General features: G+C 42.5%; 1 protein-coding gene across 1 annotated transcript in view; it reads left to right on the top strand.

Moving 5' to 3' along the window:
* efcc1 (EF-hand and coiled-coil domain containing 1) overlaps nt 1-13,986 on the top strand; it is a 23,582-nt gene extending 9,596 nt beyond the window's left edge. Inside the window, exons 3-8 of the mRNA XM_026169044.2 lie at nt 9,028-9,176; nt 9,628-9,763; nt 10,144-10,300; nt 12,354-12,512; nt 12,992-13,061; nt 13,223-13,986. Of these exons, the coding sequence (XP_026024829.1) occupies nt 9,028-9,176; nt 9,628-9,763; nt 10,144-10,300; nt 12,354-12,512; nt 12,992-13,061; nt 13,223-13,356 (805 nt within the window). The 3' untranslated portion in view covers nt 13,357-13,986. The remainder of the gene's footprint in view (nt 1-9,027; nt 9,177-9,627; nt 9,764-10,143; nt 10,301-12,353; nt 12,513-12,991; nt 13,062-13,222) is intronic.

The following is a 13,986-nucleotide window of genomic DNA, read 5'->3' as shown; positions in this document are numbered from 1 at the left end:
AGGTGAAATTATTTTTTCAAACACTGGAATTTCCCCACATGCAATACTGTTCACACATCTTGAGCACGTTACCACTTATTGTTTTTTATTTTACTAGGAAAATTTTTACTAGCAAAATACATCAGTATTTGGTATGACCACCTTTATTCATCAATACAGCCTGAACTCTATTGCTAGCTTTATAGATGCCTGTAGACACTCTCTCCTGACCTCCTCCAGACATACTGATGACGATGATTTGAACCAAAAATTTCAAATATGAGTTCATTACGCTATAAAATTGGTTACAGCTTATTTTCAGTCCAGTCCTTGTGCAGTTTTGTATACCTCAGCTCTTTTCTTTGTTTCTTAACTGTCACTGAGACCACAGTGAGGCTTCAGTGAACAGTAGATGGATCAACCAAAGGGCCAAATGTGTCTCTCGGTTCCTATATCAGGTGTTTGTAGCTACTTCTTACAGACAAGACTTTTGGATATTGTTCATCTACTGTAGATAGTTTTTGTTTGTTTGTTTTTTAGTGCTGATTCTTCTTCTTGGCCTTCTACTGTTATCCACACTGGATTCTTATAAGGACGGTGCACACCATATTGAGAGATTCCAAATTTTCAACTAATAGCTCTTTGAGAATCTCCTTGTTGGTCCAAACCATGTTATTTCTGTCTAACTGTGTTGTCTTTGGCATGTTTTATTGATTCACCTAAAGAAATGGAAACAAATGATGTGTTTTGTGACAGGCTATTAACAGTTTTCTTAGATACAACACTGATTCATCCTTTGACTTTGTTACCTTTTTATGTTTTAATGATGGACAGATCAGTGTTAAGTGGCTTAACAAAACAGAAGTAAAAAAACAACAACATTGTACCTCACCATTTTCAGAGCAATTGACTGAAATGAGTGAAAAACGGTGTCAAAAGAAAAACAATGAAACAGCTTCAGAAAGTCTGGAGAAGTACTGCTTAAGAAAAAAATCCCAATAAAGTCTGAAGAAATAAAAAATAAAAAAAATGCCTCAAAACCTTCGCACAGTGCTGTATAATAAAATCTGCAGCATCTTTTTTTTCCTTCTCTGCCTCTCAACAAAACACATTAATAGTTATTTTTCATTTTGGCAGGTCAGACACATCCATGCTGGCCGATTGACAAGAATAATTGCTGATCAAATTTTGACTATGTCTGCTGCATCCCACAGACTAACCACTATCTGGGACGTCTGCCTGGACTCCTTTCAGGTGTCTCTACTCATCCAGTTGGAATTCCCACATTCAGCACTGCCACCACCAAACACTGTCAAAACATGTGATGGAAGCTTTCTTTAAACAGAATAAATCGCCTGAAAAGGCACACGTAGATGCAGATGCAAACTAAGTGAAGTAAACAAAAGTTGGGGAAACAGAGAAGAGGGACAGGCGAACAGTCAGGACACAGCAGACAACCTCAATGTTGGGAAACAAGGCAGTAACCTCCAGAGTTGAAAATGAAGCTACTATGGCAGTACTATTATTTATTTATGTGTGTGTGTGTGTGTGTGTGTGTGTATATGTATGTGTGTATATATATATATATATATATATATATATATATATATATATATATATATATATATATATATATATATATATATATATATATATATATATATATATATATATATATATATATATATATATATATATATATATATATATATATATATATATATATATATATATATATTAGGGGTGCAACGATACTCATATCGATATTGAACCGTTCGATACAGTGCTTTCGGTTCGGTACGCATATGTATCGAACAATACAAAATTTGTAATTTATTTTATCAACTTTCCTTCTGACGATGCTGTCTGTGTTGAGCGCTCAGTGAATCTGCGTTCGACTACTCCGCCTAGGCTGCACTGTTGAGCGCAGATCCACTGAGCGCTCAACACAGACAGCATCGTCAGAAGGAAGAGCGCAGGGCAAGCCAGCGAGACAGAAGTTAAGCTCTCCTTGCAACATGGCAAACTGAACCTCCCCCACCCTCATTCAGATCTGGCGTTTGGAATTATTTTGGTTTTCATGTGACGTATGACCCTGAAGGTAAGCGCGTCATGGACTAAAGTATAAGCATGTATGTTGGATGTGCCACGCAATGCTCAATTACATGGGTGGGAACTAGTGTTAGCGCAGTTAGCTCGTTAATGTGTTGGCCGTCTAGCTCCAAGCACGGGGCGATCAGGGGTAGCTCGTTAAAGGAGATTGCCGTGTTGTGGCGTTAACGTCATTTCAACGAGATTAACGCTGACAGCACTAGTGGGAACACAACGAATATGACTGCACATTTACGCCAACATCATCCTAGTGCAAAGACAAAAACAACAAGCATGCTACTAACTTTAGCCGAGTCATTTAGACAGCCGTTAGCACATGATTCTCCTTATGGGGACCTGATATGTTTAATATTGTGGCGAGCTCAGACAAGGTGGAGACGGAGGTGTCGTTTGGTCTTGCTTCCCCTGAGCTAGCCAGGGAGCACAGCCGTTTATTGACATCTGCAGAAGAACACTGCCGCTAGCTAACTGCTCAGCGCGGCAACAGCACAGCAACAACAACAACATCACACAGGGCGCCCTCTGACCCCGGAAGGACACACCGTCGCAGCGAGAGGGCGTCACCCGTCACTATGGCAACATAAACAAAACATAACTGTACAAACAGAACCCCGAACAGCCCTGACCCGCTACATAGCCCCCACCTAAGGGGTCAGTCGTCCCCGACGACCCCATTACCCCACACAAAGTCCTGCAAATGTCCAGGTGCCTTCTTACGGCGCACCGGCCGGTCACGACCGGCGGGGGAAAAGTCACTCGGGTCAGAACATGGGGTGCCACCATCATCCCACTTCTGACACCAATGTGGCGAGCTCAGACAAGGAGGAGACGGAGGTGTCGTTTGGTCTTGCTTCCCGTGAGCTAGCCAGGGAGCACAGCCGTTTATTGACATCTGCAGAAGAACACTGCCGCTAGCTAACTGCTCAGCGCGGCAACCGCACAGCAACAACAACAACAACACACAGGGCGCCCTCTGACCCCGGAAGGACACACCGTCGCAGCGAGAGGGCGTCACCCGTCACTATGGCAACATAAACAAAACATAACTGCCCTGACCCGCTACAATATGCTGCTGAGAATATAGCCCAGAAGAAGCGTATAGTATAGCTTTTATTTTGGAAAGAGCCATTTCTCTGTAATAAACTCTCTTTTCCAAAGATGAGTGATTCCTCAATCAGATACAGGGCTTGCAAAATCGCTAGCCCGACGTCCCGGGGCTAGCGATTTTTTCAGTCAGGCTACCAAAATCTATCTCTGCCCTGCCCGTCGGGCTATTGTAGGAAGGAAAAATATATGTCAATGCTTTTGCATTCTTTCGGAAATGTAGCTGGGTAATTATGTCATTGGCATCGGTGAGCCACTGTCAATATGTGACATATTGAAATCGCGTTTGAATTTGCGCTTGTTTTTTGCTTTCACTTTGCAATCATGCGAACTGTGTATAGAGAGCGACAGCACTGATTGGTGAGTGACGATAATTTGTGCACCAATTCCTCTGACATCGTCTTATCAATCGTTAGCTTACTACGCAAACATGACAAGTGAAATCTCCCGCAGCTTAAACATATGAGAGGTTGATCGCACAGAGAATCGCTGACCGTTATGTGAGTGCGTGTGTAAAAGCAGCAGGATATATATTTTAGTTCTGCTGAGCCAAATAAGAGAGGTCAGGGTGAAGAAGTGACAGCCAAAGAAAAGCTTACCACAAAACGGAAAAGTTATGACAAATCAGACTATAAGGCAAAAAGAAAGTGCAGCTTTATGGTTTCATGGACAAAATAATTTCTGTGGCTGCAATATGACGAGCTAAATAACCAGGGCTGCACATAAGTGGTCCGCAGGTGCGCATTCGCTGTCAAAATAAAAAACGCGCACAAGATAAGTTGCAACACGTGTTTGCATACATAAGATTTTCTGGAGGAGGACAGACATTTGTTTAGAACTCTTAAAGATGTCGAAGAAGCTCCTTTAAGCAATTACTTTGGTGTTCCTCCACCTCCAAAGAAATGTCAGTAGGAGTCCGAACCACAAAAGAAGCGCGTATTCTCGGAAAAGTGGTTGCAGGAGGTGAGCTGGCTTCAAACAAATGACGAACGCACAGAGATGTGGTGCAGAATGTGCTGTGAAAATCCCACTCTAGCGGACAAAAACAGTTCTTTTTATATGGACGCAAACGCGCGCTGCAACTTCTTATCTGGTGCACGTCTTTTATTTTGACAGCGAATGCGCACATGCGGACCACTTATGTGCACCCGTGTAAATAACATAATGTTCTGCCGGGTGTGTTGTTGGCTTTCTCTCGATTTCTGAGTCGACAAGCGCCTTTGTTACTGGGACCAGTCATTTTAAGAAAGCCCCCATTAGAACCCATGAGAAATGCAAGAAATGCATTTTTGCTCAGTCTGCAATATCTTTCAGTTCATAGAAATTTCTGTTCAATTAGAACCAAGTATTTGAGTTGATGATTGTAATTTTTATACAATGTTGTAATTTGTTTTTCAACAATTTTTTGATTAATGTTTTGTTTCCTTTACAATATTATACTTTAATGTATAATATTATAAAGGAAACAAAACATCAATCAAAAAATTGCTCTCTTTTTTATTTGGGCTACTTAAATTTATTTTGGGCTACCAAAAACTGAAGAGCCCCTGCCCGAAGGGCTACCAGGGATTTTGAAATTTTGAGAGCCCTGAGATATATTTATTTTTTTAATTACTTTTGTTTCAGCAACAATAAATTTAAAAACTGTACTTTTGAGTTAAAATATATATTTCTAATTTTAATAAATGACAAATTAAAAAGGCATGAACATTTTTTTTGTATCGAAAAAATATCAAACCGTGACACCAAAGTATCGAACCGAACCGTGAATTTTGTGTATCGTTGCACCCCTAATTTATATATATATATATATATATATATATATATATATATATATATATATATATATATATATATATATATATATATATATATATATATATATATATATATATATATATATATATATATATATATATATATAAGCTGTCCATACCTGAGGCCTTGGAAACTGCCAAGCAAAGACTCACAGCCTTGGCCAGCCGCTTGAGGAGGTACACCAGAGAGATAGAAGGCAGGAGAATAAACCAGCGGTTCTCCACAGAACCAGCAAAGGTGTACTCTCAGTGGCAAGGGAACAATAAGAGAACAGCACCACCAAGGCTGGAGACGGAGCAATACTGGAAGAGCATATGGGAGAAGGATGCAACCCATAACGGCAATGCTCAGTGGCTAGAGGATCTGAGGGCAGACCACAGCGACCTCCCTGAACAGGGTCCAGTAACCATCACAGTGGCAGATATCCAAGAAAGGGTCTCCAGTATGAAGAGTTGGACAGCACCAGGGCCCGACATGGTTCACGCCTACTGGCTGAAGAAGCTGACTGCACTCCACGAGCGTCTGGCAGCACAAATGAACCAGCTGCTAGTTAACGAGAGACACCCGGAATGGCTAACTGAAGGCCGGACGGTCCTGATCCCCAAGGACCCCAAGAAGGGACCGGTCCCCTCCAACTACCGACCAATAACCTGCCTCAGTACTACATGGAAGCTCCTGTCAGGCATCATATCGGCTAAGATGAACAGGCACATGGGTCAATACATGAGCGGGACACAGAAAGGAATTGGCAAGAATACCAGAGGTGCAAAACACCAGCTACTGGTAGACAGAACAATCAGCCGAGACTGCAAGACCAGACTGACCAACCTGTGCACTGCCTGGATTGATTACAAGAAGGCCTATGACTCTATGCCCCACAGCTGGATACTGGAATGCCTAGAATTGTACAAGATCAATGGGACCCTAAGAGCCTTCATCAGGAACTCAATGGGGATGTGGCGTACAACACTAGAGGCCAACTCCAAGCCCATAGCACAAGTTACCATCAAGTGCGGGATCTACCAAGGAGATGCTCTGTCCCCACTGCTGTTCTGCATAGGCCTGAACCCCCTCAGTGAGATCATTAACAAGACTGGCTACGGATACCGACTACGGAACGGAGCAGTTGTCAGCCACCTCCTGTACATGGATGACATCAAGCTGTATGCCAAGAGTGAACGAGACATCGATTCACTGATCCACACTACCAGGCTATACAGCAATGACATTGGAATGTCGTTCGGACTGGAGAAGTGTAGTCGGATGGTAACAAAGAGAGGGAAGGTAGTCAGAACTGAGGGGATTGAACTACCAGAAGGCAACATTGCAGACATAGAGGACAGTTACAAGTACCTGGGGATCCCGCAGGCAAATGGGAACCATGAAGAGGCCGCTAGAAAGGCTGCAACCACCAAGTACCTGCAGAGGGTCAGGCAAGTCCTGAGGAGTCAGCTGAATGGTAAGAACAAGATCCGGGCCATCAACACGTACGCCCTGCCCGTGATCAGGTGCCCTGCTGGGGTAATAGGCTGGCCAAAGGAGGAGATAGAAGCCACTGACATAAAGACAAGAAAGCTCCTTACCATGCATGGAGGGTTTCACCCCAAGTCCAGCACCCTGAGGCTGTACGCTAAGCGGAAGGAAGGGGGCCGGGGACTGGTGAGTGTCAGCACCACAGTCCAGGATGAGACAAGGAACATCCAAGAATACATTGGGAAGATGGCCCCAACTGACCGAGTGCTCAGTGAATACCTCAGGCAGCAGAAACCCAAGAAAGAGGAGGGAGACGAGGAACCATCATGGAAGGACAGGCCCCTGCACGGTATGTACCACCGGCAGATAGAGGAGGTGGCTGATATCCAGAAATCCTACCAGTGGCTGGACAAAGCTGGACTGAAAGACAGCACAGAGGCACTAATCATGGCAGCACAAGAACAAGCTCTGAGTACAAGATCCATAGAGGCTGGGGTCTATCACACCAGGCAAGACCCCAGGTGCAGGCTGTGTAAAGATGCCCCAGAGACAATCCAGCACATAACAGCAGGGTGCAAGATGCTAGCAGGCAAGGCATACATGGAACGCCATAACCAAGTGGCCGGCATAGTGTACAGGAACATCTGTGCCGAGTATAACCTAGAAGTCCCGAGGTCAAAATGGGAGATGCCCCCAAGGGTGGTGGAGAATGACCGAGCTAAGATCCTGTGGGACTTCCAGATACAGACGGACAAAATGGTGGTGGCTAACCAACCGGACATAGTGGTGGTAGACAAACAGAAGAAGACGGCCGTAGTGATCGATGTAGCGGTTCCGAATGACAGCAATATCAGGAAGAAGGAACACGAGAAGCTGGAGAAATACCAAGGGCTCAGAGAAGAGCTCGAGAGGATGTGGAGGGTGAAGGTGACGGTGGTCCCTGTGGTAATCGGAGCACTAGGTGCGGTGACTCCCAAGCTAGGCGAGTGGCTCCAGCAGATCCCGGGAACAACATCGGAGATCTCTGTCCAGAAGAGCGCAGTCCTGGGAACAGCTAAGATACTGCGCAGGACCCTCAAGCTCCCAGGCCTCTGGTAGAGGACCCGAGCTTGAAGGATAAACCGCCCGCAGGGGCGCGCTGGGTGTTTTTTTTTTTATATATATATATATAATTTTTTTTTTTTTTTTTTTTTAGTAACTCAATTCAGATAGAGTGTAGGGTGTCTCCTTTTTATTGACAAATGTCCTCACAAGCAGTTGCAGCTAGCTGCCTGTTAAGCCTTACTTCCACTAGTATCAGTATCACTATGTTACTTAGTTACTTAAATAGGAGATATTGATGTCGGTGCATGTTATATGGGTAGTTTGTGGATGCAGCCTGCTAGCTGACTATATTAACATCAAAGTCCTGATCCTGCGGCTGTGGCCTACTGTTAGCCTCCCTTTAACCATTGCCAATTAAAGTGCAATCAGTCACATGAAGTCTGTATTTGAAAAAGCCTTCCACCGTTTTGCTTAAGAGTCCGAGTGTCTCCACAGCAACCAGTTGAATTTTGTGTGTGTTCTTGTCTGTGCTGGTGTGACTACAGCTGCTCCTTCTTTCTTCCAACGTGGCGCCCTCTATAACTTAAACACGACTCTCTGATTGATTGCCTGAAATCTTGCTAAAGTTAACAAGTGACTTCAGTGGTTTCTCTCCAGTGTTGCACAAAGCTAGAGTAATCCACAGATGCAGAGCATAATGTCATCTTACAGCAGGGTTTGCCTTGTGCCAACAGGATATAAGCATGAGTTCTCTGTGACTCTTAAAAAAATTAATTGTTTTTTCAGAGAGTTAGGCTGCTGAAACTCTTTCCGAGATTTTCTCTCTGCTTTTTTTTTCTTGGGCAAGACATCATCATCTGGAAACACTTATTCTGTGATTTATGAAGGCCCCCTATCGGATTTCCCCCAACACAAAAGAGCAGACAGCAGAAGAAGCCTAGAAAATTCAAACCATTACAGAACGATTGATCCGCCCAAACTCAGCCTCAGTCTTTTTTTTTTTCAGGAGGGAATGTTTGAATGTGATCATGACATGAGGAAATATGTGAAATATACACTAAAGGTCTTACACATCTTCTCCTCTGCAGATCAAAAGAAACGTTGCACTTAAAAGTCTTGCATGCTTTACCTCACATCTTGCAAACTCCTGCTAACTCCTGCACACTTAGAGTGGCTCTCTACCACTGACCCACTTTACTGTAAAAATGCCTTAAAGATACAATGTCTGGCTTCAATTACCCCACCCAGATTTGGCGTACAGCATCACAGGCCTCCATAAAATTATCATGGCGGTTGTAGATGTGGCGTAATACACACTCCCTTGTGTTACATGATATGTTCTCTTTGATGTTGGCAATTGGTTTGGACGGAACTTTTCTCATCTGTGCAAATGTGACGAGCGGTTTTAGCCCCTTTGGCCACTGTCAGCTTACATGCAGCAGCACATGTGACTATATTTGCAAAAAAAAATGCTGAACTCGCAGCGCTTTCTTTCAGGTCAGAAGTGTCGAAACTACAACTCCCAGGCAGCACCAGTGCAGAGCAGCAGCTGAGTGTCAGCAGCAGGCCAGGACAGAGATGCTGCCTGGATACCCAGCACGACCGCTGTTCCCCGACAGGATGTGCTGTAACGACTCCAGACAAGAGTAAGACAATATTGAATATTAAAGTACAGAATGTTTTTTCTGATACTAGCCACTCATGTATGAGCTTCAATGCAAGTCTAAGCAAAATAAATACTGAGCTTGCAGGTAAGGTAATACTTACCCCATTTTGAAGTGGTCATCATATTCATTAAATATGCTTATACACGCCTATGTTGTTTTGAGGCAACAAACTACACCACATTTTAATTCACTTGTACCTGTAGCACCAACTAACATATATATTTATACTGGAAGCTTAACTCTGCAATATTAGAGAGAGAACCCCCACAGTCTACTGCTGGCAGGTACTTGCTAAGAGTGGGGGGGGGGGCACTGTACAATTAATTTTTGTTAATGAAGACCTCTGGCTAATACCCTTTGCAATGATCGCAATAACAGTTGGTGATGATGATGATGATGATAACAATTATGTACTGTATGTATTGTCCAGTGGAGGAGCAGCTGTTTCGGTCAGTGGAGGGCCAGGCAGCCTCTGACGAAGAAGATGACAAGTGGACTGGAGATCAACAGAGACAAGTGGATGAGGTGAAGAGGATCTTAGCCAGGCTATCCTGCTGTGGGGAAAGGTATTGCATGTTCATGTTATCATAAAATATATCATATATCTGATTGCAGGAATAAGTTAGATTATGGAAGTCTTAATCTGTTACCTCAGTAAACATTGCTAGTCACTACTTTCTATTCATCATGAATGAATGATTTTCTGTTTGGTTCTATTTAAATTAAACAGACAGTTAAAACAACATCATAGTTATATTGTAATTGACAGTAAATGCTCCTCTGGAGTTTTCAGGAAAATCCAACCTTATTCAATCATGGCAATGCTAAAAAAAAAAAGGTCCACAATCCAAAAGGTGATGTCACAGTGTCCATGTCCGTCTCTTGTATACAGTTTGTGGGTCGGTCTGACTGACTTTCCATCTTCTATTATATGTTCCTTAATAAGGTGCGAGGACAAGGCATTCAAAAAGTTAATGTCTAATTTCGGGAGCTCGAGAAGCGAAGAGAGCTGCAGTGCTGTGTTGGAGCTCCTTGAGAGAGTGACCAGGTTGCATAAGCAGCTGGAGCTGAAGGAAAGCCAGGCTGAGATAAACATGGACCAGGTACAACCCAACTCTGTCATTCCTCACCCTAGGGTGGGTTTCTGTGGTGCCACCTGCCCTCTGTTGGATCTATTTCTATGAAAGGTTCTGTTATTGATATTGTTCTGCTTGCCTTCAATCCCAAGCCTTTTTGTGGCTCTGCACGGTGTGAAACTAGATTAGAGATGACTGCTAAAGGTTCTTCTGAAAGTGGAGGTCTTCATAGGCTAAACCACAGCTAATGCTACAATCCTTCAACTTAAGATAAGATAACCTTTATTAGTCCCACACGTGGGAAATTTGTTCCACCTAACCAAACCACCAGGCCGTCCCACACACAGACACGCCTCCCTCTTTCTGGGTGTGGGTGTGTTTGCAGCTGTTTGCCACTGGAGCCGACCACAGAAACACTCCCCTCTTTGTTGCTCCATGACACTTAAAAAAATATAATGAATTTAAAGCCCTCTCGTCACAGTCGAGTGGTATTTTCACAACACAGGAAGACAGGCAGAAGGGGAACCGTGATGTAATGTGTTCCCAGAACATCTCAGCACTCAGAGAGGAAAAGTTCAAACCAAACAAAGTCCTGACAGCGAGGCTTTGTTTATGAGCAGGATGTGTGGGGTGAGACCTTTGTCCTTCAATACACCATGACGTAAAGGTGCACTGCAGGGACTAACATTTCTTACAGAAACCTACAAAAATGGGTTGAATTTTAATGTATTTACAGTTACAGTTGTAGGATAAAGACATGCTGTGGAAGAGAGCCAGAGATTAATAGCAAGTATGATCCAATGCAGAGAAGTGTATTAGCACATAGTGAGTGAGAAAGGTGGCTGAAGAAGAAATGCTAAAGCCTAATCTTGAAAGTAGAGATAGTGTCTGTCTCCTGAATCCAAACTGAAAGCTGGTTCCATAGAAAACTGAATGCTCTGCCTCCCATTCTACTTTTAAATACTGTAAAGTGCTGTAATGGGGTGAAATGGTACTATAAGGTCATTATTGGACCTGATTATTCAAGACCTTGTATGTGAGGAGCAAGATTTTTAATTCAATTTAACAGGAAGCCAATGAAGGGAAGCCAATACATGAGAAATCTGCTCTCTCTTTCTAGTCCCTGTCAGGACTCTTGCTGCAGCATTTTGGATTAGCTGAAGGCTTTTCAGTGAGTTTTTTGGACATCCTGATAATAATGAATTACAGTCGTCCAGCCTGGAAGTAATAAATGCATGAACTAGTTTTTCAGCGTCACTCTGAGACAGGATAGTTCTAATTTTAGAGATGTTGCGCAAATGGAAGAACGCAGTCTTACATATTTGTTTAATATGTGCATTGAAGGACATGTCCTGGTCAAAAACGACTCCAAGGTTCCTCACAGCGTTACTGGAGGCCAAGGTAATGCCATCCAGAGTAAGAATCTGCTTAGATACCATATTTCTAAGATTTTCAGGGCCGAGTACAATAACCTCAGTTTGATCTGAATTAAGAAGCAGAAATTTAGCGGTCATCCAGGTCTTTATGTCTTTAAGACATTCCTGCAGTTTAACTAATTGGTGTGTGTTATCTGGCTTCATGCACAGATAGAGCTGGGTGTCATCAGCAAAGCAGTGTAAATGTATGCTATGTCTTCTAATGATGCTGCCTAAGGGAAGCACGTATAATGTAAACAGAATTGGTCCTAGCACTGAACCCTGTGGAACTCCATAATTAACCTTAGTTCTTTGTTAGTTTTGGACATAATTAATTAAGTACAAAACCAACAAAGAAGTGGTCTCACATCTTGTGGATCAAAAGCACTGGAGGTCTACAGACCTAAAATAAAAAGTTGTTAGTTAGCCTCATTGTTGTACTGGGTGACATGTTCATTCATTACTTGTAATATATAATAATTTTAACTGCAATTTTTCCATTCGTTGTCTTGCCATTGAAAATGCTTTAATACCAAATCAGTGTTAATGAAAGTCCTTATATTTAAGGATGTCTTCAAAGACCAGATGTTCTTCTAAGATGAACTCACAATGTGATTCTTGATTCTGATGCCAGGAGTAACTGGTTCTTGTGCCATGTCTTCCAGATGAAGGACTCCCTGATGCAGGAGCTGCAGCAGAAGGCTGAGGAGACTGAGCTGCTTCAGATGGAGCTGCAGATGCTGGAGACAGAGAGGGTCCGTCTGTCTCTGGTGGAGGAGAAGCTCGTGGACATCCTGCAGCTTCTCCAGCAGCTCAGAGACCTGGTTAGTCACAAGGTTTTGGTTTTTTAATTGTTGAGATAAATTTAGAAAGGACGTTTTGACTTTGTAAGGATATTCAAATATTTTTAATTCATTTTAAGGCAGGAAAATCTTGCAAACAAGCATTCAATCCATCATGTGAACTGAATTTCAAAGTAATGAAAATCATTTGCAGGGTTGATAGTTGAGAGATATCCACTGATGGCGCACTGGAATTAATTTGTTCTGGTCAGATATCAAATAGGAAAACAAACAGAAAGCATTTTCCTTGCTACAGGCAAATTCTCCACATGGACATTAACTTGGGAATGTTTTCAAAATAAAAGGCAGCTTTGTGCTGTTGAGGTTTTTATACATTCTTTTGTGTTTGCACTATCCCTTGTCAAACATATGTGAAAGCTTTGCAGTTACAAGATGCAGTTTTCTCATGAAAGTGGCTGTTAAGCACCTGATTCTGTCATCTGGCTCTCTGCTGATTTCAGAACGTCTCACGGAGGTCTCTCGGGAAAATCTTGCTCAGCACTCTGGAGTCTTGCAGCGACCCGCAGCACGGTTAGTAGACCTCACACACCCAATGAAATCAATACAACTCTTGTGACATGAAACCATGAAAATTTACAGTTACTTGTGGGAGGGAGTTAAATGGAAATAAACTGAATGGCCTGTCATGTGACTTCCTCAGAAATATCACATCTGTTCTGTTTTTAACACAGGCAAGGCCCATATTCTGGAGGTGCTCAATGCCCTCTATCATGAACTTACTGCTTGTGAGATTCTGTCTTCTGGTAGACCTTTGGAAAAGACACACAGTCAGCAGTCTCTTGATGCCCTCATCATCTCCTGCTAAACAAGACTGCCTCCTGCTGGCTTCGGAAAATGCAAGCGTCTTTTTGGAGGACACTGAAAGCTCAATAGTTTTGATATATGAAGCTGATTGATGTGTATAGTGTATTATATTATGGCGATTATAAGCCTCTTGCCCTGTATCTATAAAGGGATGTTAATCTAGAATTATTGTAGCAAAGAGCTTTATTACATATAACTGAAATACATGCTCACAGATTTTTTTAAAAGCTTCTATTGCACATAAACTTTCAGGATGCAAAAAAAAAAAATTGTTTCATTTGAACTTTTTCACAAAAGATACGTAAATGTGAAAATTCAGAAGTGAGTTTAACTTTAACAGGACATAGTACTCAACCTCTGCTGGTCAACCTCAACCTCTGACATAACCATTCCACATCTGCTTTTTAAGATGAAATAAGCTGAAAAGATGATAGGCTACACAAACTGTAGAGAAATATGCAATCTACAGTGTATTTTACCATCTCAGGAGACCACACATGCTTTTATTTTGCAGCCCTTAGGATGCCTCCGTGTTGGGAGATAATGTGGGATCATTAGCCACTTTGTATCTAACTGTGTTGACATGGTCATCTGCGACTATTAAGCAATAAATAAAAATTTGGATAGAAAA

This window comes from Astatotilapia calliptera, chromosome 5 (genome assembly GCF_964374335.1).
Source record: "Astatotilapia calliptera chromosome 5, fAstCal68.1, whole genome shotgun sequence".
NCBI lineage: Eukaryota > Metazoa > Chordata > Actinopteri > Cichliformes > Cichlidae > Astatotilapia > Astatotilapia calliptera.
The sequence above is the reverse complement of the archived record's forward strand: the minus strand, read 5'-3'. Positions and strand labels throughout refer to the sequence as shown.